Source organism: Lampetra fluviatilis, chromosome 43 (assembly GCF_964198595.1).
Source record: "Lampetra fluviatilis chromosome 43, kcLamFluv1.1, whole genome shotgun sequence".
Lineage (NCBI taxonomy): Eukaryota > Metazoa > Chordata > Hyperoartia > Petromyzontiformes > Petromyzontidae > Lampetra > Lampetra fluviatilis.
This window is the reverse complement of record NC_136317.1, coordinates 418,091-444,218: the sequence shown is the minus strand read 5'-3', so window position 1 is coordinate 444,218 and position 26,128 is coordinate 418,091. Positions and strand designations below refer to the sequence as shown.

Here is a 26,128-nt window from a genome sequence, read left to right as displayed (position 1 = left end):
ACTGTGCCTATTCTGGCCCTGTGTAGAGATTTATTCACGGTCAATAAAGATGTGCCTTCCAGAACGCTTGAAGATTTCTGCTGTGCATTACTCCACTCTATAAAACACGCACGCATAAGCGGTGTGTGGTGTATTTAACAGCTCGCCTGGCGCTGGAAACAATGACACGACACACATGGCTGATATTATCGAATTAGAGACGTCATTGTAACGAGGCCGAAAAAATACGTCGTCGGTCAAACAGCTGGGCCCTTCCAGCAGTTGACCCTGGACACAGGTCCCACGACGTCAACCCAGGTCGGCCGGTTACTTCAAGTCCGTTGGACAACATCACACGTAGCCAGGTGGCTCAAATTCATTCCAGCCACGTGGAGGTTTTTTTCTTTCTCTCGAATTACTGTTTTCTAACAAAACCCAAAGCGCAACTCTACTCGAAAAGCAATCTCAGAGGGTCGGCGGTTCCCCCCACCCCCCCAAACAAAACGCCGACACAAAGGGGGCAATTATATTATTGGTGTTTCTGGCCGAGTTTTCATCATTTAGCGTCGCTCTCTGCGCCCTTGCGTCTCGCTGCTGACCATGTCACGAGGCAGAACAATGCACAATCGACTTCCATTGAAAGCTGCAGAATAAGTCCTGCAGTCACGAAAGCTTCAAATCAAGATTGAAGTCCTAAAGTATCACTAGCTTAATGCAAAACAACAAAAAACAACTATTACTGTTTAGTTGTTGCTTGGTCTGTTAATAGGTCTATTTTGTGTTTTGACAAAGTGCACTTTAGCTTGGTTACATTTGTACGAGCAATGACTACAGCTTAAACATGTGAGCGCCAGCTGTGTCTGGTTGAGTGACATCTAAATTACAGACATGTGCACGGACACGGCCACATGAAAAGAAAATCACTGGACACGTGGGAATAAAGAGCCTTCACATCGCAGCACTGACACGCACACAGTAGGACCGACGCCGTGTCGAACCGCGTGGGAAATACCAGCGACTAAAACACAAGCCTGGAACGCCAGTTGCGTCGGGTGCGTTCTTTGCGAACAGTGTGGCTGGACCAGGGCTTGAGTGAAGAGATAAACGTGCCACAGATAGCCCAGAAAAGGCACTTTCGGCACGGAATGGCACAGACTTATGGCACACTGTCGATTTATAAAACGTCTATTTGCAACCCGCATCTCAAGACGCTGTACAAAGAGAATGGACATGGCACGTTGAGGGGCTTGGGAGCACATTTAAATACGATTACTTGTTACCGAGGTGGTAGGCGGCTGCAAGGCAGAATGGGAAGCGAGACAAAGCTATGCTTAAGGTATGTGACAGGCCAGTATTATGGCCTATGAAGCCACTCGTAGAGAAGGGACAACCAGTTGTGGGCAGTGGAGAGTGTGCTGCATGAACCCGACTTGGCACAAATGGTTTATCACAGAGGTCACACCGTGACACTAAGTGCAAGAAAAGCAAGGTATCAACTTGGTCTCGGCTGTCAATTGCTCTACTCAAGGGCATCAACCTCTTCCCTTCTACTGGTGTTTGAGGTCAGAGTGCAGAGCTGGCACCTCCAAGATCCTAGGTTCGAATCTGGGTTTCAGTGCTCGGTGCATAACCAGGTTTCTAAAGTGTATGGAGGATTTGATGGTCACAACCTGGCCATAAATTACTTCACCAAATAACCATCAGGTGACAATTTGGTTCTGCACTTAGGTCCAACTGTTCAGTTTGCCTGTCATTTGATGAAAACTGCTCTTTGCTAGAGCAGACAGAAAAACGCTGCCCCCCTCATTGTCTGCAGCAGAGGTCACTTGATGGGAATTCAGAGGTAGCTCTGTTAAACACACTTCTGTGATCCGTTCCCCAAAAACAAAGGGTTGCACTGCTCTGCCAGAGATCCAATGGACACTCTCTCTTGGCAGGCATGACACCGAAAGAACATTAGGGATAAAATTGGTTGTAAATCACAACTTTTTTTTATGGGAGGTGTTCAGATGTTGGCGATTTACTCACGTGGGGCGCCTTCTGCCATCTCTATCGCGGTGACTCCGAGGGACCACAAATCGCTCTGCGGCAGAGACATCGGCACAAGGAGATTAATCGGCGATGCGAAACCGAGACACTTACACCGACACCACCGCACGCTCGTTAATTATGCGCAATGCAAACTCGGCAATCTTGTGAAAGAACATATCCGAGTGCTCCGGTTCACATGCGCCAAAAGCCGAGTGTGCTGTAGCGAACAGTATATTAAAGATGTGGAACGGACTTCCAATGAGGATCACGTCAAAGAACAGGGCATTGACAACCACCGGTCGCCAATGTAATCGATAGGCAATTCATAATATTAGATTTTAAGTATACATTAAACCATCACTGAAGACAGGCGGTCTCCAGTTTACGACGATCCACATTTACGACGCTTATTTAACGTCACCATGGATAGATTTACGATGCGGAAACTTGATTTACGACGCGTCAACCAACACGACTCAGAACACATTTGAATAGTCAGTCTGGTTTCCGACGTGACTTGGCGTGGAGCTTTTGTTATTCTCAAGTGTTGCTGAGGATGTTTACCTCTTAAACTCTGTTAGACACGGCCGATAAAAAGAAAAAACACATCGGCAAGTGATGTTTCTACTGCCTATGGGAAAACAGTGGTCCGATTTACAATGATCGGATTTATGACGGGGTTTTCAGGAACGCGTTCTAACGTCGTAAAGGTGGGGACCGCCTGTGTTAGGATTCTTTTGAAAGAAGTGTCCAACATTGGGATATTTGGCCAATTCCATCGATGAGTGTTTGGCACGGGGAAAGAAACTTGAGAAGCTGGAGAAAACCCACACTGATACAAGAGGATAACAAAGCAATGATTGGTATGTATGTAGAACTTATTTTGCAGCTTACGTAGCCAACCGTGCTAATCGGAAGTGCGGGGGAAGGACAACAAACTAAACACAAAAATAACCAGAAATCAAGAATCCATTACTGATACGCATTTGTTAAAGCAAAGGACACGGACCACTACCGAATCAGCACGTGTTAAAGCATCGGACGTTGAGTGCCATGTGTTAAGGGATAGATAGGTGTAAACACAGACCATCGATTACCCGCCCCCACCACCAGCCAGGTGAATATCCCACCACCAAACAAAACACCACGGGGGCATCGTTCAGTTGGTTGCACGACGTACTCTGTAGTCGTAGGTGGCGTCCGGGTTCTCGTCGCAGGCGATCACCTCGGGCGCCATCCAGTAGGGCGTCCCGATGAACGTGTTCCTGCGGCCGACCGTGCGGTCCAGCTGAGCGCTCACGCCAAAATCGACTGAGCGAGGAAGAGGGATACAAGGGGGGTGGCGGAGGTGGCAGCGTGGGAAGAGAGGCCGAGAGAGGGATAGAGTGGGGGTGGAGATGAAGGTGAGGGTAAAGTCAGTTTAACATGTCGTAGTAGGCTTTCGCAACCAATATTATCCATAACAGGTTTTTATTGGGTTTGATCGCATGAATGTCGTTAAACTCATCACCACCCGACACACCCAATTAGTAAGGTTTGTCACGTAAATAAAACATGGCAATTAGTTACAAGTTCAGCACACCAGTGTGTTGGAGAGTAAACCCACAACGTTTACAATTCAAGTCCTGCGACGTTTCGCCGGTAAAGTATGGGTGGAGCGCAGGCAGCGTTGGTGGTCACAGCTGTTCAGGCTCTCGGGCGAGTTAATTATCGGGGACTCTGCGACTTCTGCGTGGCGCAGACGGTATGTGTACGTATTAAAGAAGACACGACCGGCTGTGTCAGCAATCCCCTGGCAGACGCTCCCTCACTCGCTCACTCACTCATTTTCAAGTGCGGGGCTTTATTTGCTGGGATGGCAAAATGTCACATCCCTCGAGCGGCCTAAGTGCCACTCCGTGTAAAAATACAACACGGAAAAAACCAGGCCGCACAGGCCTAAACGTACGCGGTGGTGACCTTCTGAGTTTACGTCCTCGTGTGGGTGCACCCGCAGCGGAAATTGTGCACGAGTTGGTGTGCGCTCACCAACTCCTATGCCTCGCCAGCCCTGACAAGTGCTTGTTCGGCATGCAGACCGAGTAAATTGTCTTTGTTGTGCATTATTGTACGAGAAGTGGTGGTGCAGTGGTTTGCCTACGGACACCACAATTCCAGTCACATGGGTTCAATTTATAACAATGTAAAATATCAGTGGCAAGTGATCACTTTCCCGCATTGTGATGCTCACGCGAGGCTTCCAAGGCCGATTCAATGACGCTGCTCATCCTAAGTTCGTGTAAGGGAACAAGTTCACATGTGCATGTCAATGGGGATGTGTGTGTGTGTGAGGAGTGGTCGTGCAGTGGTTAGCACGCTGCGCTATCAATCCAGCACGCCGGGTTAGATTCCCGCTCACGACCAACACCGGTGACGATTAACCGAATGGGTCCTGTGCCTCCACCAGGTCGACTCAGCCTCAAATGAGTACCTGGTGTGGTGTGTAAATATCGCTACTGGGGAGACAAAGGCAGCTGGGAGTAGTGTTGGCCAACCACCCTCCTCGTGCGCCGTGTTGGCCTTCATTAGGCACTCGCGAACAGCACTAGACACAACAGTCTGGTAAGTCTATATGGGGGATGTTTGTCTTTGTGTGGCAATAGCGAAATGGTGTTTGTGAACGCCCACCATTTGGTTATACTGTCATCCTGTTTGTAATGCGTATGTACGCTTGCATTTGTTCCCATTGCTCATCAATTTTCTTCGGATGAAATAATGGGCCCGTCAGGAATCAATACGTTGCTAAAAACACACCTCGTACTCTGCGGCAATGTTCAATAAGGTGCACTTAAAGAACGCCGCACGGAAATGTAACAAACAAGCCAAGGTTTATGGTTCATTATTTAATAATGTTAATCAACAACTCCAGATATCAATCCGCCTTGGGAAAATTCGAAGCGACGGGAATGTTAAACCGACCGCCCTCAACAGCAAACTTCAACGGCAGCAAACGTTGAATGCGACGGGCAAATAGCAACAGCAAATCCCGCCAGAAGCAAGCCACAGCTACGGGCCAGGGGTGGCGAGCGAGTGGGTAGTGGGGGGGGGGGGCTCACCCAGTTTGACTTCGGCATTCTCGGTGAGCAGCACGTTCTGTCCCTTGATGTCGCGGTGGATGACCCGGTGGGCGTGCAGGTGGGACAGGCCCTGCACAGTCGAGACGCACGCACACACAGCCACGCCGCCGGTGAACTGGCGAGGTCGGGGAGCGCAGTCGAACGTTGCGAAAATTCGTCACGTGCAGTGCGAGTGGATTTGCGATTTGTGCGGAAAGAAAGCAGTATCTTTTAGATTTTTTGGATTTGATAATTAGTCTTGATCGTCAAGAGGTCGTAAATATTAAAACTATTTTTTCATTTTACCAGGTAAGGTCCACCGAGCTGTATAGCTCTTTTTTAGAAGTGACCTGGCCACAAATGACAGCTCAAGAAGTGGCTAATCATGTGGACATTTATTGCTGCCTAAAATATTCTAAAACGCATGTTTTTAAATGTGGAGGGAAGTAATGAGTAGAATAACTGTAAGGTTTACATATTTATACAGGACGGTCCATGCTCCACTGAAACAATAATCCAATGATAATGCAATCACCTGTTCGGATGGAAGAAGATCATTATATATTAGTGGGGTATCTGTAAATGGATTACCCTGCCGACAAAAGTATTTGTCATCGAGCATAAAATGTATTTTAATTACAAAATAGACTTTAATCTGGCTTTAAATAAAGTCTTTGTAAATATGTATGGTCAACATAACGGGCTGCTGGAAGGAGAGGGCTCATCATGACGAATGTTGTCTACGGATGACGAAAGGCCGATATAGGGGCCATGAGGGATGATTGAGAACCCGGAGCACCACAGCGCAGCGGTCAATTATCCCGAGCGCTGCTCGGAGTGCGCAGAATTGCCAAAAAGGGGCTGTGTAATATTGCCAATGTGCTAACACACCCAACTTGTTATTAACATGGGTAGGACATGTGTGCAGGATGGAGGAGGGCAGGTTACGGAGACAGGCACTGGAGTGGCACCCAGAGGTTTGTGACCAAAGGGAAGACCCAAAGCCAGATGGTGTCCGTGAGGGATTGCGAGAGTGGTGCTTGAAAGACATGTCAAGTGCATAACAAGGAGAAAACCTAAAAGCAGATGGTGGTGATGTACATTGAACTTCTTTAGCACCATACGTAGACAACGGTGTTAATCAGGTTCCGGGGGAAGGACAACAAACTAATCACCGATGATGACAAGACGAAGCAGCGGTCCTTGAAGGATGCATTAACTTTGTACCAAGGGGCATTCAGTTTTTAACGCGGTCAAGCGGAAAGCGTTGGGGGTGCGTGCTGGATTTCCGTGACGACCTCTCGAGAGACAACAGAGGGAAGTGAGACTCAGTGAGAACTTGGTCTCAAACCCGGCGGAGAGGCGCATATTGGGCACGAAGGTCAATCTTCTATTTTATTATTATTGTTGTTGTGGTAAGAACACGAGTCCGGGACAGAAAAACCGCGGGGGGTGGGGCTATCAGCGTTTCATAGACATATTTAAGTTGGTCTGGTAGGCTCGATGCGCCAACCTATGGGCACAAGGGCCCATGTTCTTAGTCACGGCTTGGCTCTGAAAGTAACTTGCGGACCCTCCCCTGCTGGACATCTGTAAAAAAGAGCTTCATAGATCGGATTCTTCCAAGATTTTAATTAAAGATTCTTATTCGGTATTCTGAAGCGAGCCGGCTCAAAGCCGTGCTTAACTTGAGCCGACACTCCGCAAAGTCCCAGCCACGCTCAGAATTTCCGTGAGCCGAGCCTAAGCCACCCCATGGCCGAGTTGATCGTGCGTGTTTGAAACCAACATGAGCGGCCCAAGACCGAGCCAAGTCACGTGAGAGGACGAGCTGTAGCAGAGTCGTGACGAACATCGCCCGGTATACAGGAGGTCAGGGGTTCCATGACGAACCTGACGTTTGTATATATGGAATTTGCATGTTCACCACGTGGTCTCGTGAATTTTTTCCTTTCCTCCGGGTCCTCCGGTTTTTACCTCCAGATTTAGAATTTCCACACGATAATCCACTTTGTTGAGCTATCATTTGTGGCCAGATCGCTTCTGAAATGTAAGTTAATGTCTCAGTGGGCTTTACCTTGTAAGAGAAGTAATTTAGTTTTACTTGTATATATTTTTTAGTTATTTGTTTACCTTTCCTATACTTTGCACTCCTGTCGTGTTTGTTTATGGTTTGTTGTTGTAACGTTCTGACCCCGTGCCTCTACTAGACATCTGTGAAAAAGAGCTTTATAGCTCATCGGATTCCTCCTCCTGCAGGATAAACAAATATTCTGATACTGAACAATATGGCACTAAGAGTTCCATCTCTGGGGGGGGAAACTTCAGTGGGTGGCACCGTGCTTGCTGCTGTTACCCGCAGGATCTCTCTGCAGATGTAGGCGATCCAGTCCTCCTTGAGCGAGTTGCCCTTTGTGTTCTTCACCAGGTCGGTCACAGAGCCCGCGCCGCAGAACTCCATCACCAGCTAAGGGCCACCGAAAATCGGCAAAAGACAAGAGTGAACCTCACACACGCACGCACGCGCTCTGTGCGGGCGGTTAGAAACGGGTTACATGCAGGTGGCGGAAGGCCCCGACAACCCTCGACTCCCCAAACGGGAGTTGCTCATCGTTAAGATTGACTCGGCGATCGGTGGCATTGGGAGGCCGGAGAAAGCCGAGGCTCCACGTGACCGAGGGCAGCCCCCATCTGAACCAGGAGCGAATTAAAGCAAAAAAGAATAAACTACGATATCTCAATATCAACCCCCGCAGTATCCTAGAACATTAACTTGTCGTGCATAATTAAAAACAGTTCTCCACCTTTTGTCAAACACACTGTGGCGTTATGTGAAAAGGTTACATCGTAGGAATGATGTTTTGTGAAATTGCCAATTTCATAGAGTTTCTTATTTTTAAAATATAATATATATACACACATGCTAATGCTTTGGGCAGTGGCCTTTCTTCTTGGCCTATCCAAATGGCTATTGCACGACTTGATATGGCGAGCTAGACCATTGTGCCAAGATGGTGTTCGTGGCGAGTGTTTTGCATTTGTGCACGACAACGTAACGTTTATGGGACATCAATCACAACCGCTCGCTTGGTCAGCAGTGTGCATACAACATACTTTACTATGAGCATTGAGTCGATGGTTGTATTATTATGTCTTTAAGCGAAATGCAACCCAAAACAAACACTTCTTGTGCAGCAACACCGTCGATTGCATGTTGCGGGCTACCCGACACCAGACTAAAGCTTTGTCAAAGCACCGTGGTGGCGAGACGTTAAATACCTCGCCTGGTATACAGCAGGTAGTAGAGGTTTGATCCCCACCCTAGACACCTGTATATTTGAAGTTTGCATGTTCTCCCAGTGGTCGCGTGAATTTTACCTCTGGTTTTTCCCTCCAGATTTTGAATCAACATACTTTTAGAGTATTTGGCTGCTGTACATTTCCACGTGATAAGCCACTTCGCTGGGCTATGATTTGTGGCCAGGACGCTTCTGAAAATGAGCTATTTAGCTCAGTGTGCCTTACCTGGTAAAAAAAAAAGACAATTTTAGTTTATTGAGGAGTAATAAGATACTTTGGTGGTTTCACGGTTAATACACTGGACCTGCAATAGTGACCAGTTCAATACCCCATCGAAGCAGCCGATACAAGGGGAAAGTGTTAAACACCTCCCTGTCTGTCCACTCGGCAGTATGAATAAGGTGTTTTTTACCTTGGCTAAACATCTTGGAAGACGTGGGTGTACCCACACTACTCCACCACACCGATTGTTGACGCATAAACAAAGCTCCAAACTGTTGTAGAACAACAGATCGAGACACAGGTGAGGTGTGCGTCTACAAGATGAAAACTGTTTTCTGGGAAAGGTCTCCCCCACCCCTCACCACCCCCCTCAATGCTTTGGACCTCGGCGTTCCCCGCCAGCGCTAAACAGGCGCCAGGCTGCACACCACCTCACCCAGAGCTGGTCATCGTGCCCCGGAGGGCTCTTCTTGATGAAGGCCCCGTAGTAGGTGGCGATGTTGCGGTGGTGCGAGTACTTCTTCAGCATGTTGATCTCCAGCTTGATCTCCTCCTCCTCGTCCTGCCGCGAGCAGCAACACAAATCACACGACGAGGCGAGAGGCGCACGTCACGGCGGCACAGCACGGCGTCGCGACAACCGACGCCCCGGTTTGCAGTTACTCTGCGTGATATTAAAAAACCGCAGGTCTCATCGTCTTATTCCCAATTTATTATGCAATGATGCTATCGGCATCGCAACGTGAGAATACGTGTACATTCAAAACTCTCCGAGAGCACTGCATAACCCGTCGGGTAAGAAAATGGCCCGTGGAACGTGATATAGCAGAACTACTCCTGACATCCCCTGCAAGTGACCGCTTATCCACACTGGAGGTGTTGCACTTCGCATGGCAGTAAAAAAATATTTATTTATTTTGTAATGCTCAGTGCTAAGACTTTTGCGGAATTAATTAAAAATCCCAATTGAATCCCGCACGTCCTCTTAACGCGGGAGATGCATTCCTCAAAAGTGTCGCGGAATGCAAAAACTATTTCCCCATAGAAATCTAACGATAAAATTTGGCGCGATACAATGTGCGCACACACACACGCAGCAAGACGGCGGGACACGCGACGGAGGCGACGCCGCCACGTCCCTGTTTCATTGCGTGCACTTGATCACCGTGCCGCCCAGCCGCACAGCCCAAGTAGCTCGTCGACGACCGCTCAGAAACCGCGTTTTGACGGTTGCGTCACGTGGAGTAGCGGTGCGTGTTCCGCGTTACGACAAGCGTTCGCAAATGGAAGGACGTTATAGTGAAAGTGTTGTGTATGTAGAACTTCTTTCGCACTGTACATAACCAACCATGCTAATCAGGTGTCTGAACACGAGTTAAGCGAGGACTCACCGCATTGTATATATTGTTTATGCAGTCTTTGGTGACCAAGTGTGCGTACCGTAAACTTGCTACACTTAAAGTGCCCAGTTTCATCCCAGGCAGCCTAAAGGTTTGCTACAATACATTAATATGGACCACAACTGTGGATGCTGGCAACAAAAACCAGAAAAAACAAAGTTGATTTATACCCAGGATCTCAGCAGTGCTGACTCGGCATCTCCGAGCCCTTAAGGCACCCGTCCACCTCCCTGCTTTTGTTCGATTTTAATGTCACTACATGGGGTAGAAACGTGCATTTAATAAACCCAATTTTCCAGATCGTGTAGGTCACTCGTCAGATAATTTTTTTTTACCAAACACGCCACCATGGCCCGACAGGCTGGGCCTTTCCTGTTTAGGGGGGACAATAATAGTGCGAACACTGGCAGCGGTCTTTTGGTTGTTTCCATTTGGATTTTTTTAATGCCAACAGATTCCATCGCGTCAGTACAAACACTCAAGGGGAAATAAATCTTGCTCGTGTGCTGTGGTTATCACCGGCGGATTTTGCTCTTGGTGTGGTGGTGCTGGGGAGGGTTCACTAATTAGAGAGAACTTTCATGAGGTGGTTAAAAAAATACTAATTCGACATTTTTTGCAAACAACAATTAGAAAAAACCCACAGCACATTTATTGGCAAAATGACCATACCAAGCCACGTGCAGGAAGCCCGTCACATAAACAGATATAAAACAAGAAATACATCTCCTGAAGATAAAAGCCCTAATCATGCAGCAACGACAGACAGCCATCAAAGATAATCAAGTTGATGTTACTTATTCACTTGTGTGTCTGTTGCATTGGCAGCCCTGCCACACAGGGACCGGTCATCTCTCTCTTGAACCTCAACTCAAATCACCGTCTCGGTCGTCGGGATTGAAATAATAGTCTCCTCCAGAGGCAGGAATGCGAGCACATGACGCCCGCTCTCAGCCTGCCGACTCTTTTCGCCAGTGTAGCAGTTGCTTTCTGCACGCTGCGTTTTCGATTGTCAGCCACGGCCAACGTCAGTCAGTGAAGAGGGACGTACAAATTATTCCGGATGCGGCTTCCCCGGGTTCGGGGCAGTGACAAACATCTCTACCTCGTCTGAAGAGCCACGGCACCACTCAACCAGAATATGTCGTTTGATCGCCAAGTGCAAAACGTGGTCAGGTCCTGCAATTTCCATATCAGGGCTCTACGACACAGACCACGAATGAGGCGTGACATGGCCAACACGGTGGTGCGGCAATAATATTAAAGCGGCTCAATATTGTTTGGCACGTGTCGTGACGGGTGCTGCAGGATCAGACCATATCCATCCAGCGCTTGCCGAGCTGCATTGGCGTCCGGATGCCGAACGAATGCGTTGTAAGGTCGCACTCATCACACACAAAGTGCTTGCCACAAATAAACAACAACACCTCGCTGCTGTTCTCGTCAGGAAGCTTAAACCATCATCACACAAACTTCGGTCATCCTCACAGCAGGAGCTTTTGGCTGACCATCGAACAAAGACGGTCACCGCATTGTGCGCTTTCAGATGCGCTTCTGCGGCCGTCTGGAACGCTCTTCCTTTTGATATGAAGAAGCCACTGGAGCCGTGTGTTTGTTAATCTCGATTGAAACTCATTTCTTCGGGACTGCTTTTAATGTATAGTTTGTTGCCCTTCCTCCGCATCTCCGATGAGCACTGTATGCCGATGTATGGTGCGAGTGATATCCGATCCAGCCTGGCACCATGCCCTTCAGCAACGTGCACCGACAAGCATGGTGAATGATAAAAAAAAACCATGACGGACCTAGAATTGGGAGGCCTTTACCCAGCAGTGGATTGACAAAGGGCTGGAAATTATTATTATTTTATTATCCGTGTGTTTTTACAATGTTGGTAATGGCACAACAAAACATAAACCGTTAACGGTGAGAATCCAGAGCCTGCACATCTGTACTGCATTACCACTTGACGGACTAGCGAGATGTTTTCAGAGAAACTCGAATATGCATTACCCAACTCCCATTCTGAACCGCTCGTGTCATCGCTACCAATCACCTCGGTTTACATTTTATTTTGCGCCCTGAGGCTCTAAAATGCTGCATAACAGGATCAAACAAAACCAGGGGTGAGAATTCAACAATTATTTAAATATCCGGAACAACCGCACCGAGTGCAAGGCGGTCGATTCCTCCACCGGGCCGAGTCTTGCGACTTGTCGCTGCCGTAGAGCGTCGCTCTCGTTCACGCGATAGGATTTTAATCCTGTATCCAGCCTGACCTTCACAACCGGCATCGCGTCAGCAGCAAGGCACTGCTCTACTCCATTCCAGGAAGCACTCCCTTGCTTCCTGGAAGCACAGCCACGAGGAGAGACAACGCAGAACTAATCCTGCTGTATGTGAAGAAATCCCTCTTGCCTGTCCAAGGCACTATTCAGTTGCTGAGGCAAGCATTTATTTTCATCCCTTTTCTGACACGCATTTCTGCTCGTCGGCGTTTGCCAAAATCAAACGCACATGCTGTAGCAATTTCAGTTTTGCCCTTTTAGGCAATCGTTTTGTGTGGTGGCTTTGTCCCCGACACAATGGAACTCGCTAAACGCAGGCAACTTGTTTTTTGACATATGGGGGTCAAACCTGGACTTGATCAAGAGCAGATCCTCGGAGGAGGTGATGAGGCGAGCGCGAGCTTTGCGAGCCAGACCTCCCTTGTGCGATATCAGAGCAGGACTCGTTCAAGGCCCTATGTGCTTGGTCGTTGAAAAATTGGGTAGCGTTCCCAAATTTTCATACCGCTTCTCATTTCATCTACATTCCAATCAGCCCCACGCCCCAACCAATCAACCCTTTCCTCATTCTTAATTTTAGAACTTTCGTGACTGCAGGAATTATTATTTGGTTCTTTCGGTTAAGTCACGTCTAAAGATAAAATAATAAATTAAATTAAATAATAGAATACGACGTTTAATTTAATTTATTATTTTATCTTTAGACGTGACTTAACCGAAAGAACCAAATAATAATTCCTGCAGTCACGAAAATTCTAAAATTAAGATTGAACCACTTCTACGGGGAAGTTTTAAGCTTATCTTTTTTCTCTCTCTCTGGCGACTTGTTTTCTCTGCCTGTGTCCTCTTTAGAATGTTCACACTTAAATTCTAACTTAGCAATCTTTGAAATACGTAATCAACCAGGCTATGCGTTAATTGTGTGTTGACCGACCCTCTGTGTTGTATTACATTACATTTCGATATTTTGCTAGGTTATTTAATTTTAGTGTGTCTTTCTCCTGATTTTCAGGCTTTCTTGCCGTGCCATCGTACTTGCAGCACCACGTTTTGTTGACCACTCATTGATATGCTAATTTTTTCTCTAACCCCCCTCCCTCTCTCTGCCTCCGCCCCCCCCCCCTGTCTATTTAAGGCCACCCCACAGAGACGATCACCCCTCTCTGTTACCTGTGTTGCTCTCGCTATGTATGTATCTTGGTGATATCTGTCTGCTAATATGTCTGTCTATAGTTTTCTGGTTAGATATTATGTCGCTATTTCATTATACCTGATGATGATTGCTTGTGTTGCAATCGAAACGTCGTATTCTATTATTTAATTTAATTTATTATTTTATCTTTAGACGTGACTTAACCGAAAGAACCAAATAACCTTTCCTCATTCCGAGACGTCTGCAAGCTGCAGGGTGTGTGTCCCGTTCACCGCTGAAAACACGGAACGCGCAAGCGGTTAACGTTTAATTTTATTCAGAGGCATAGCGCCATTGTTTTTAAAACACACATTGTACTGTACTCACTGCAGAGAACCGGAGCGACACGACCGCACTATGATAGTTGGCGCCAAACCGTGCCACGCCCTCTCGCATGGCCTTGTGGGAACCTCGGTACGTCTTCCGACTTCATTTTAGTTTCACACGGTGCGTCATCGGAATGGAAAAGGGTCAACAATCATTATGGTACATTCCTCTTCGGTGCAAGGGTCGCCATGCTTTAGGTGGCTTGTGGATGGTGTGCTGCTCTGCTACTCATATTCTTAGGTTTTTTCGGTAAAGTCACATAGGTAAAAAATTAAAATTAATAAAAGTAAAATAAAATAAAAATCACGACGTTTCGGAGGCAACACAAGCTTCCGTCTTCAGGTGGAACGGTCACAGCCCAAATCGTGTTTTTGTTCCGATTTCCTTTCAATACGGTTGCCTTGCCCAACTCGGCAATTGGAAACGTCTCTCTGGCAAACCGACCCTCGGCGTCGGCGCACGCCCGTGACAGACCGGTGAAGGCTATCGCGAGGATTTCCGTCGCGTCTCCAGGAGGGGGCAGTTTGCACGCGGCAACGCCACAAGGCGTCAATGCCCTGTGGTTAAGTAGACTGCGTGGCTGCTGCTCGTGCAAAATGCCGCCTTGCAGTCCACTCCTCGTCAAACCCCGCCAAAGCCACCGTGGCATCCCAACATCAACGAACGACGCCGTGAAGATTGTGAACGCACCGCTGAACTCCTGGGTTCGAATGAGAGCGTTGGTCACCCGAGATTAAAACAGAAATCTCGAATTTATCGAGTTGATAGTTTCAGTCCAGCCAAAAATGACTGCACAAAAACACCCATCGTATTACTCGATCCAATTCATTTTCCCCCAAAGAAAGTCACACCCGAGTCTCAACTCGTTTCCAGGATTGTCCTCATCAGAATATTTGTCCAGTTCCAAATTAAGGAGTGTTTTGCTTGCTGTGGAAAACAAATAGGCAGAACAAACCACGTGCCACTCAATAGTCTGCACAGATGGGTTCATGCCCCCCACTCTCCAGGCATTAACCCTGTAACAATTTGTCCCCCCCCCTTGTGATTCAATAACTTTCCACATTTCAGGGTCACGGTTCAAGTCACGCGGTCTTTTTTGTTTTCCACCACATTGCAGTGCACTGCAGCACTCCAGGCGGCTGCATGGGTCATGCAAAATGCACCGAACATACGAATTTCATCGTTGATTTTTCACACGCACGATACGATACATGTGTAGCAAGCACAGGAAATAAGGCTTCGATGCCGTGTGTGTCTAACATTATTGCAGTGAAATCAACTTTAAACAAAGGAAAGCGATGCGTCGTTACACCCTTAATGATGACAACGTCCACCCCCCCACACTCGCAGCCCAGCGGCTTTTTGGAGTCTCACAAATCCACGCAATCCGCCAGCCGTTGCCTCCACACACCAGACCCCGAGGGCCTTCACACCACCATGGGGCTTGTGGTTTACACGGAGGCACCGCCGCTGCTGCTGCTGCAGTGCGACAGCGCAAGCAATCAGCCGGTTGTCCCCCCGCCCTCCTCAACAGCTGCCCACCACAGCGCCACAAATCTATTGCTTTAGTAGGCGCAGGGGAGCGGTCAGAAACGACGCACATCTGCCTCGGAGAAATAAATCTGTTCCTCATCAGAGGCGCGAAAACCTGTGCGTGCCCACGTGTGCTACATACCGAGGCTATGAGCGAGCGACAAACGGCAAGGGTAAACACCTCTCGGCTTTTATAGTTTCCAACGGTCAAAGACATCAACCGAACAAATCTACGTTCAAAACGTCGTTAATAATAGCGAGATAAAATGATAATAAATGTGAAACTGACAGTCCTTTGTCAATCGTCTGCTGGATGGATGGCCTCAAACCGTTTTGGTCTTGATGGTTGTTTGGTCAAACTCCACCACGCCGGTCAATGTGGGTTGGGGAACAGAGGGGAAGTCCAGGACTGGTTCCAAAATCACTTCATCACCGATGTGATTTAAATCCAGGAATAAAACTCTGGTCACCGAGTTCAGAGCACGTGTTAACCACTCTGCCACTGTTCAACCCCACATTTGTATATAAATATATGACGAGATATTAAACATTTGTAGCGGTGGCAGTAACAGACTACGCGACTAACAAGGTTCGTAAAAGTTTACGGCCAGCCTGAACATTTTTTTTTACCTCCTTCCTAAACGTGTCTTAACAGTGAATTATGTCGTCGTACAACAGATGATCCTTGGTGGGGCTCCAATTCTGGGTAAATTGGCAAAAAAACGTCCAGCGTATTTCACAACCCTTAAGCCTCCACCGCACCGTCCGATTGGCACAGTTGGCTCCGTACTGTGCGAAAGAAGTTCCATATACAGTATGCACACACAGGCCACGGAGAGTGCACTGCTCGGATGAGAAGGTCCGCAGCAATTCACGTCGTCTCTCACGGATAACGAGTGACGCTCGCTCCCGTCCGTGTTAACGACGACGGCATAAAAACTGGATGGGCATGGTGCGAAGGAAGGCACAGCACCCCCCTGCTCACATTCACGCATATTTACACTCGCGCCATTGCAATCCATGAAATAGCAACGTTTTAACTTTCACATCGAATTTAAAAATACATTTTTCATAATAAAAATCTATCTTTATATAAACGACTTTTGCGTGTCAAAATAATAACTTTCCACGCACACGCATTTGGCTTTCGAAGAATTTTGCAATGAAGATTCATCGCCTGTGACATTTATGCAATTTAAGCCACCTTGAAAGAGTTCTGTATTTTTTGTATATTTCCAAGAAACTACCCAGAAACACCGAGAGCGATCTTTCGCAGTGGGCCCAAGTCCGAATTTCTCGCACGAGCGAATGGGGGGGAGGCGGGGTTGCGCAGGGCAGCCAAGCGGGGGATGCACGCAAATCGGCTGTAACCAGCAAGCACGTTCAGCAACCAAGTACCTTGGGAGGACAACACTTGAGTACCCAGAAGAATGCTCGCGGACGAGAGGCTGCTTGTAATTACCAGAGAAATGCCACGGTACTCGAATTGTAAATTGTGTGGGCTTACTCTCCAGCCCAACCGGTTAGTGCTGAACTAGGAACTAATTTTGACTGAAAGCTTTCATGACTGCAGGAATTCATATTCTTTGGGTCTTTCGGTAAAGTGAAGAAGTCGATAGGTTCAAAGAAAAGAACAAAAAACTAGGACGTTTTGATCGCAACACAAGCGTTCATCGCTTGTGTTGCGATCAAAACGTCCTAGTTTTTTGTTCTTTTCTTTGAACCTATCTACGTGACTTTACCGAAAGACCCAAAGAATAGTAACCAATTGCCACGTTTTGTTTACCTGACAAACCTTAATTGGCTGTGTCAGGTGGTGGTGGTGGCGGGTTGAACGACGTATTTATATTTACGCGATCAAACTCAAAAAAACTCTATTATGGAGAGGATAACACTCGGACAGGGACATGTATAAGGAGCAGGTAGCCAGATGGCTCTGTGAACAGAGCATCAAGCCATCACCACCAAGGTCCTGTGTTCGAATGTGGGTTTTAGCCACCCATCAATAAACCAGGTTCTCAAGTGTAGTAAGATGATAGTCTCATTCCGGTCACAAAATAAATTTCATGAAATTTGGTTTTCACCGTAATATGGCTAAATTCCTAACTGCCATTATTGGTAGCATGAAGTTCCAAATGGATAATTTTTCCTGTGAATATGACACTAATAACACAATTATAACATTATTTTAATTACTCTTTGACATAGTATATATGTTGTTTGTCTCTTAACTGATTATTAAATACGTTATTGTTAGTTGTAATGTTAGGTTAGAAACACTTCGCCTGTGCTCTCCAGTTATCTGGGTGGAAAGTGGGGCTAAGTTTTGCCAAATACTGGCCAGCTGGCTCAAAAACTTAAGGATAAAATACACATACATGTGTAATGACAGTGTGACACCTGCTGGCCTGGAAGGGGAATCACGGGTACAGGCACGGTTAAGTAACAACTAATCAGAGATGGAGATGTATCTGGGGTAAAGGTAACAGGTGGGGTTAACCGAGATACTCCGGGAACCTGCTGGAAGGTTCCACGAGAGGGCGTGGCCAGAGGCGGGGCCTAGCCACGCCTGGGGGGTATAAGGGGGAGCGGACCCGGCGCTCGTGTGTGGGGTCTTGGGTCCTGGCTGCGTCGCTGCTCGCCGACATCTCTCTCCGTCGTCTGGCCACGTGGAAAATCTCCTGCGTGGCTTCCATCGCCGTCATCGTCACGCCGCCAACCAGCGGCGTGGCGGAGTGAGGGCGGTGGGACCACGCCGAGTGATCGGTTTTGTGTAGCCAGTAGGGCCGTTAATACCTCGTATTGTGTACTCAGTGTGAGGAAGAAGTGTTGGCTTGTGTTGTGCCCAGTGTGAGTAATAAAGAAGAAGTACCCTCTACACGACGTGTCGCGGAAGTCGCTCATTACACATATAAACAATGGGCTACATGTCATTAATTATATTATTATTCAAATAATGCTGTCCCATATGCTATGAGGTTCATTCGATGAAGAGGAGAGTCTCTTCTCAATCCTCACCACAATACAGATAAGCGCTCGATACACACAAGCACAATGCAATTCCGATTTGTTCGCATGCATCAGAAGCGACGCTAACTGCTGTGGCTCTCCTTCCCCAGGATGAGAAACGATTCTTAAACAGATTGTGTTTTGCACAACTACTAGGAGGAGGGGGGGGTGTTGGCCGCCAAACAAAGCGAGAACTTCCCACGAGATTCCTCTTTGGGACGCGGCGGACGACGACATTCGATTTTCGGTGGAGAACCTCCAGAGGCGCTGGCTCAGCAGCCTGGCGTGGTGATTAGAAATCAAAGCCAGCTGCAAGCTTCTGCAGATTTCTAAAAAAGCCCTCCCCACCCTACCCACCATCCCTGCTGGACGTGCACTTGATTCGGCAGCGTAGAGGCGTTCAAAAAATGTACTGCTTTGTCTGGAGATAGATGACGTGCAGCGGTTAGCGCACTGCACTTTGTAGCTGCAAACCCGGGTTTGATCACGGCTCACATCAGCGGTGAGTGATGTGTAAGCCAAACCTCTCCTTCACAAACCTGCATCAACACCGGTACGGTGAAGTATGGCAAACTACGCCCATGCGACAAAGCATTAGGACTTCATCAAGCAGTTGACTGAGAAAGAGCTTTACAATATCATTATATTAAAAAAACTAAAGCTACTTTTATTTTACCAGGTAAGCCCCACCGACCTATATAGCTCTTTTTCAAAAGCAACCTGGCCACAAATGGTAGCTCAACAAAGTGGCTTATCACCACGTGGGAAATTTATAGGAGCAAAGAAATGCCTCTGGAAAGTCCTACCTTGTCCCTCAAGTGGAGAAAAGTTGGAAATCAGTAAAAATCAGCAACTGAGAAAGTGTACTATATAAAAGCTGCTATAGCAGCTTGCAAACATCTGCGCATTCCTCATATGTTCACACGTCTTGTTTATATTGAAATAAAAAAACATAAACATGGCAGTGTGTATATAAGGGTAGCTATACATACTTTACACCAACATTCCGGTATGTCCAGGAAGTTCCCATTTGGGTTGTATTTTTACTCGAGACGAATTGAGTTTACACAACTCCAATTATTTGTTTAGTAAATTGTTAGGAATCACATGACAAATTTATAAACCAACACGTGATTACTTCACAAGCTTCCAGGCATTCACGCACACCACCTCGTAAATGTGAATAATTCACAAGCGGCCACAGGGACAGAAGTGTACAGTCAGGTTCAGAAGCTACTTTCCACCTTCATTTCACAATGCCAGCGTGTTCCAAATGGCCAGCGTGATTTAGAGCTGACAGAGTTAAAGGAGCTATGGATTAAATCAGAGCCAGACGCACACAGAGGGGAAAGAGAAAAAAGAAATGCACGCACCAACTAGACAAAAGTGGGACTGAAGTTGTACAATTCTTTTTCAAATTTAATCTCCCACATAGGGTGCGCTAAGACATCCAATTTCCCTGCTGCTCAATAGGCACGGACATGGCAAAGGGCTTTATCAAAAGCTTCCAAATGCCCCCCCCCCAACCACTGACCCCCCCCCCACCGCGTGCGGTCAAACCATTCTGCAAGGCGCGAGCTGACTGCTGCTGCGGGGGGGGGGTTTGGCTACAAGGAAACGCGATACTTTGCGCCTATTCAAAGAACAGCGTTGCCCCGCGCTGTCTGTAGGAGGGTACGAGAGACGGCTGCGAAGAACACTAGGGCAGGAAAAAAGGCACGCGCGGGGGCAGGCGCAACGTGGATGGACAAAAATAATTTACGTGAAAAGTTCAATGAAGCATTCACTACTCGAAGCGATCAATCCACCCAAGTGCAACACGGCGTGGTAAAGAAAATTCGCGCAACATCGATCTTGTTGTAGCATTTAATGTTTTTACTTTTAAACTGCAACGTCAAATGGGAGGTGTGTTATTGCAGTGGGGAAAAAAATGACCCGACTAATGCGGACCTCAGTGCATCGTGGGTGCTAGGACAAAGACGAGAAATACGGATGTAGACGAGAAATAGGGAACAGAAGCTGATGAGTGTGCCCAGAAGCATGGAGAGGATGCATGCTTGAATTTGCACTGAGCAACAGAAAGAAGACATCAATTTCGGGAACATACCAAAGTAAAAAAAACATTCGACAAGAAAATTCCACAGGCTTCAGCAAGACATCACTCTAAAGTAAGGCACGGGGTGGTCATTAGCTAAGACTAAAGACAGAGTGGCAGCAAAAGGAGCGAACGCGTCCCAGAGTTCATCCATGACAGAGGTGGTGGAGCTTTGAAATCAGCTCAGGTGGGGGTAAATTGTTACACTGCTGGCCAACAGCAATTGCCCCAACAGTCTGTTAAGGAGTCTATCAAGGCTATAAGGAGGTTCTTTATCTCTGCGAGATTGCATGACCCATGACTTGGACGGGCCTTCTTCATCCAACAGTGGATCGATCATGGATGACGATGACGACCCACGTTACAGTAGAATTCGCATTGCGTTATGGTTACTCGTACGAGATGGTCACGTGAGTCCGAGAGTCAGAACGAAGGAAACGCACGACACTGAACAACACTCGCTACGGAGGAAGGTCACCAGTCCTATTTATTTAACTTAAAAATGTCGCTGCAGAATTCGCCTTGGCGGGGCTCATGAGAAGCATCTGTGAGCCGAAGGGAAAGGGAAAGAGGGAGACGAGGGCTCCTGTTCCAATCCCCTCCTCCTCTACGACTCCCTCTGCCCCCACACCCACACATCCACTTGTCCTCCTGTTTCCCCTTTTTTAGCGAAACGGTATGCGGGATTTCAGACGACGTCACGAGCGATGGAAGCAAACGGATTGTCGATGCGGTACGGCGAGCAGCGATAAAACACGCGGCTTCGGCGCCACCGTTGGAAGCCGAAGAAATCCAAGAAAGTTTCGTGAGAAATTGACACACCTTGACTTTGTGTGCAGAGCCTCATGAGGGCCGGACTTCCCACCTTCAGAGCAATGCAAAAGCTCCAAAAGATAAGAAGTTCAAATTAAGTTAAAAAAAAGGGCTATGTGCACGGACGCAGATTTCCAACCCCCTCTTAATCGCGAACCTACTCTCGAGGGAGAATGCGCGATCGGAAGGAGCCCATTACTTGGACAGGAAGCCACTCTGCGAGAAGCACAAAATAGGTTGGGCAAAATGCAGAGCGCAAGGGAGTGTGTGGGCACTGCAGCCAAAGTGAATGGGGAAAGAAAAAAAACAGAACACGGTCTGGCAATTTAACCCTTCCATAGCCTAATCGGTCCACGCGAAGTGACCCGTTAAGTGAACAGGGGACTCAAACTTTACCCACAGGATGAGCCTGCCTAGAAAGAAAGTTAACAAACACATTAGCACCGCTTCCTGTAGAAACGTTTGACATTCATTATTTCATTAATGGGCAAATGAATGAACGGATGGCAAAACAGACGAAAGATAACAATGCCGAGTCACAAGCATGGGCAGACACGGCTGGGCAGGACTCACCTCCGTGACATCCATGACCTTGATGGCTGCCAGCTGTCCCGTCTTCACATGACGCCCCTGGGAACGGGCAGAAGAGCAGCACAAGATTAGACGATTACTCAAATCTCATACAGTTAGAAACCTCTGAATAAGACCTTTAATTATTTACATTTTTGGCCTGCCACACTGGACTACTCTTAACAATACTCAAATCGTTGGCACAAGACATCTTTACTCACCGCAAGCGCCGAGGATTAACGAGAGCACGATATCACGCACTGGCAGGACAAAGGCGTCTTTACCATTAAACGTCATCAGCAAAACTCACGTTGACTTGCTGCGCACCTCGATTAAAGATGCACAATACCGCGTTCGAGCAAAGGGTGTCCGCTGCTTTACCTCGGGAGGGATGGCCCGTGCTTTGTAACAAAAACAGCGGCACTTGCACAATTTATACAACCCCAAAGGCAGATGGAATGTTGGGAATTGACACCAAAAGCAAACGGGCAGCAACTGCTTAAATAAATAAATCTCTTCTTGTGGTACCTGGCTTATGTTAACGTGTGCCCGTAAAGATTCAAGCAAACGGCTGTTTAGAGTCAAGGGACAACCATGGATTGGCTTTGTGACCCCTCCGTGGACCCCTGGGGAGAAGTCACGAGGGTGTCACGTGCTGGAGGCGACCTCGCAGCATCAGATGTCGCCGCACTACTCGGCCAAGAGGCACGGGGGTGTCAAGCACTCGTTCGGACGCCACACTGTCGCCCCCCACGCTGGGGCAGTCTTCACCGCGCGCCGCAAAGTCGGACAAACGCGATTATCTCTTTGAGCGTCGTCCGTGAAAGGTTTTAATAACGAGGAAGCGTCGCGTGCCTCCGGTGCACATCGCCGTAACGACCTAGAACGCCGCCCCCCCCCCCCTCACATTTGAATTCGGTCATTTGTGCAAATGTCTGCAGCTGAACGTCGCATGCGGTTGTTCCTCGACTCCATTTAAAAAATGCATGCCCCACTCTACCCCCCCCATGCCCCCCCTCCACACAAAAAACCAGAGCGAAATTCAAGACACGTCAATTTCACTTTGCCAACGTGCGGTTATTCATGTTAGCGATGGCGCGCTACGCGTTACCTTTTTTTGTTCAAGAACACGTTAGTTTAAGCAGACGACGTTGCTCGTTAAACAGATTAATTCGTTCACTTCGTGTCCATCATACCAACTTAGTCAGATTACTGACGACCATGTGGGCACGGGCCCGCATGTGCACGGTCAGTAATGGTGCTTAAATCATCTGCTGTGCATGGCTCCTCGATTAAAGAGATAATAATAATAAAAATTACAATCAGTGCTGTTGCCAAAATGTGTGGAAAGATGTTAAAACAAACAATTTGCCCTGCTGGAGTGGGGGGGGGTAGGGACAGAACTCTTTTTTAGGCAACAGTGCAAACTCAACAAGTGACTTCTATCACAGCATCCTCTCCTGATTTACGTGGGCCCAATTTTGTACGCAGATCTGTCTCGCTCCCGAGGGACGGGGGGGGGGTTAGGAAGTGGCTGTCTGCCCAGCCCGTGAAATGTTTTGGCGGCGATCCGTAAAAACCCCCAAAAAATATCTCTTTTCCGCAATCCCAGTATTAAGTGACACACCGCTGCTTTGCAACTTGATGCTTCTGTTCATCGTTTGGATTTGTCATGCGATCAAGGCGAAGAGCAAAGGTGCATGTCAGCAAATCCCAGCGGTATACAAAACTGCCACACGTCACAATGAACGAGACATTTTCTTCAAACATCCTCATCCATTGTCCACCACCAACAACCACACAAAATTGTATAATTGATAATATATCATATTTGATCGACAATATTTCACAGCCTTTTTTCCAATCTACCCCTGGATGAAGGCCTCCTCATGCCGTGTCAGTCGTGAGGGGTTGCTTGACCATACTTCACCATCATGGGCAGTTTGGGGGAAGGGGGGGTGCTATGCCCAGGGCTAAGTCTGATGTCATTTGCCGCTCATGTTCGCACCATGGCTGGGAATCAAACTGAGGTCGCCAGGCTTAAAGCACAGTGCAGCTAACCAATTGCGTCTGCATTCCACACGACGGTTAAATTGTACACGACCAATTGAAATCGAGATATACAAATGCCACGTGGCTTAAGGGCAATGAGGGCCCAAGCTAACGTATTCAGCCAGACACACCAAGCAGAAAGCGGAGTACTGCAGTGAGTGTGACCATTTCATTGAGCCAGGGTCAATCCACTGCTGGATTAAGGCATCCTCCCCCCCAAGCAATCGCAATCTCTCACGATCGTAATAATCCACCGGGCAGCTGCATACGCGAGCCCATTCCGCTGCTCCGCCTGCCCGGTGGATGACCTCGCAGGTGAGTTTTCCGTCCATGAAGTACATCTCAGCTGCTTACAATTGGCCGCAAATATTTATCAACTGCTAAAATAAAACACTTGTGGAAATCCCAAATGCAAAACAAAAAACACAATAAAACAGGATATACAAGCATGATGTGGGTATGTTATTATTAATTGCTAAAAAGCATGTGCGCAAACATCCAAGGACACTGCCGAGGATATTAACGTGCATCCAAAAATAGACCCAAATCTGTCGCACTTCTCAAAACCCTGCCCCGCACTCCCGAGTGCCCAAATTTAACTCTGGCGGCTTCATCTTTTATGTACGCTGCCAAAGTGAGTGCAGAGCCATTAGGCTACTTCATTACCGCCCCCACCACTGCCACCCGCAGTTCCTTTTACCCAGCATTCCCTGCTACGGAGAGGTCGATGCGGGGTCACAGCCGCCACGATCCTGCGTCTTCCCGGCACTCAGACCCGACAAAACACAAACAAAGATCCACCCCTCCTGTAGCCTTGACAGGCTGTTAGCGAGCACCTATGAAGTTTGGCACAATGCATGACGAGGGGGAGGTGTAGCCTGGACCACATTCTACTGCGTTTGTCCCCCCAGTGCGTGCGTTTACATTCCACGCACAGGTAATAGTTTCAAGGCAGAGTCGACCCACTGGAGGCCCAAGACCGATTTTGATAATCACCACTGATACGCTTAAGCCTTGGCCTACAAGCGAAAGTCGGGCCGCCGTGTTCGAAGAGCAGTGCGCCAACCACTGTACCACCACTCCATCCATACCCACGTGTCTAGAACCCAATTCTCCTTCACAAGCACGACTTTGTCACATTTCAGAAGCTACGCAGGGTGTGGGCCTGGATAGTGCTTGGACTGCCTCACATCAGACATTGCATATTTGGGCTGCGATTTGGCCAGAAGGCGGCACAGCAATTGGGCGTCGCCTCCTTGGTGCGCAGTGAGTTCTCTCTGGGGCCTGCAGTTTCCTCGCACGCCAAAGCATCTCAGGAACAGAATTGGCCAAACATCACACGTAGCAGGACCCTCCCCCCCTCATCAAAAGATTAAACAGGAAATGCAAAATGCTCCGCTTTTCTAAAGTAAAACTAAAGGTAAAACCTATTCGTTAGCCTTCATAACAACTTCTACTCTCATTTCTTTATACGTCCATTCACGCTCCCTCCAATCTCAAGATTCCCTTTTCCTCACTCTGTTACTTCACCTCCTTGCGCCCAGCCTCGCTTTCAATTCTTTCTCTCTTCTTGCCCCGTTGCACTGGGACAAACTCCCTCTCCACATTAGGCTCTCCCCCTCAGGTCCTTGGTCTTCTCTATTGCTTTTTCTCTTCCACTGCCTTCCCCTCTAACGATTCCTTCCTCCGCCTCTAACCCACTCCCAGTCCCCCGGTCCTCTTCCTCCTACGACCCTAATTCCTGACCCGGCTCCCACGTCTCTCCCCCCAGACCTCTGCTGTGCTCCTCAATCAGCTCAACTATCCGGCCACCAGACCGCTGCCCCTACCACCCTTCACCTACCCTCATCAATGCCCAGCCATAGCACTCTATATCTATCTTACCACTCCACGTGCATGCCCCACACCCCACTGCCTCTCATCCACATCGCACCCATCTGTCACCCTCATTCACCATCACACTCCACCTTATTCCTCCTTCCCTACCCTTGCAACATCACGTGGCTCCATTCCCAGGCCCTGTCCCTCCATCCCTTCCGTCACCTCTCTCGCTGACAGCTGCTCCACCCCACCTGTTGCTCCCCTTTTGCCCCTTGGGTACCGCTGCCAGCTTGTGTTGTAAAGTGCCATAGAAAGAGCGCTAGAAAAATCCTAAATAATTGAATACAACTTTTAAACTGGATTTTTTTGTCCAAGGATTTGTTTGATATTCAATGTCTACT

At 47.9% G+C, this 26,128-nt stretch overlaps 1 protein-coding gene across 5 annotated transcripts in view; it reads right to left on the bottom strand.

Moving 5' to 3' along the window:
• The window catches only part of LOC144946969 (mitogen-activated protein kinase kinase kinase kinase 4-like), a 105,175-nt gene that overhangs the window by 32,837 nt on the left and 46,210 nt on the right, over positions 1–26,128 (bottom strand). For all 5 annotated transcript variants that reach the window (XM_078876037.1, XM_078876038.1, XM_078876040.1 and 2 more), the window contains exons 3-8: positions 21,858–21,914; positions 9,064–9,189; positions 7,462–7,572; positions 5,106–5,196; positions 3,191–3,321; positions 2,008–2,062 (exon numbers count right to left, since the gene is read on the bottom strand). In XM_078876037.1, coding sequence (XP_078732163.1) covers positions 2,008–2,062; positions 3,191–3,321; positions 5,106–5,196; positions 7,462–7,572; positions 9,064–9,189; positions 21,858–21,914 — 571 coding nt within the window. The remainder of the gene's footprint in view (positions 1–2,007; positions 2,063–3,190; positions 3,322–5,105; positions 5,197–7,461; positions 7,573–9,063; positions 9,190–21,857; positions 21,915–26,128) is intronic.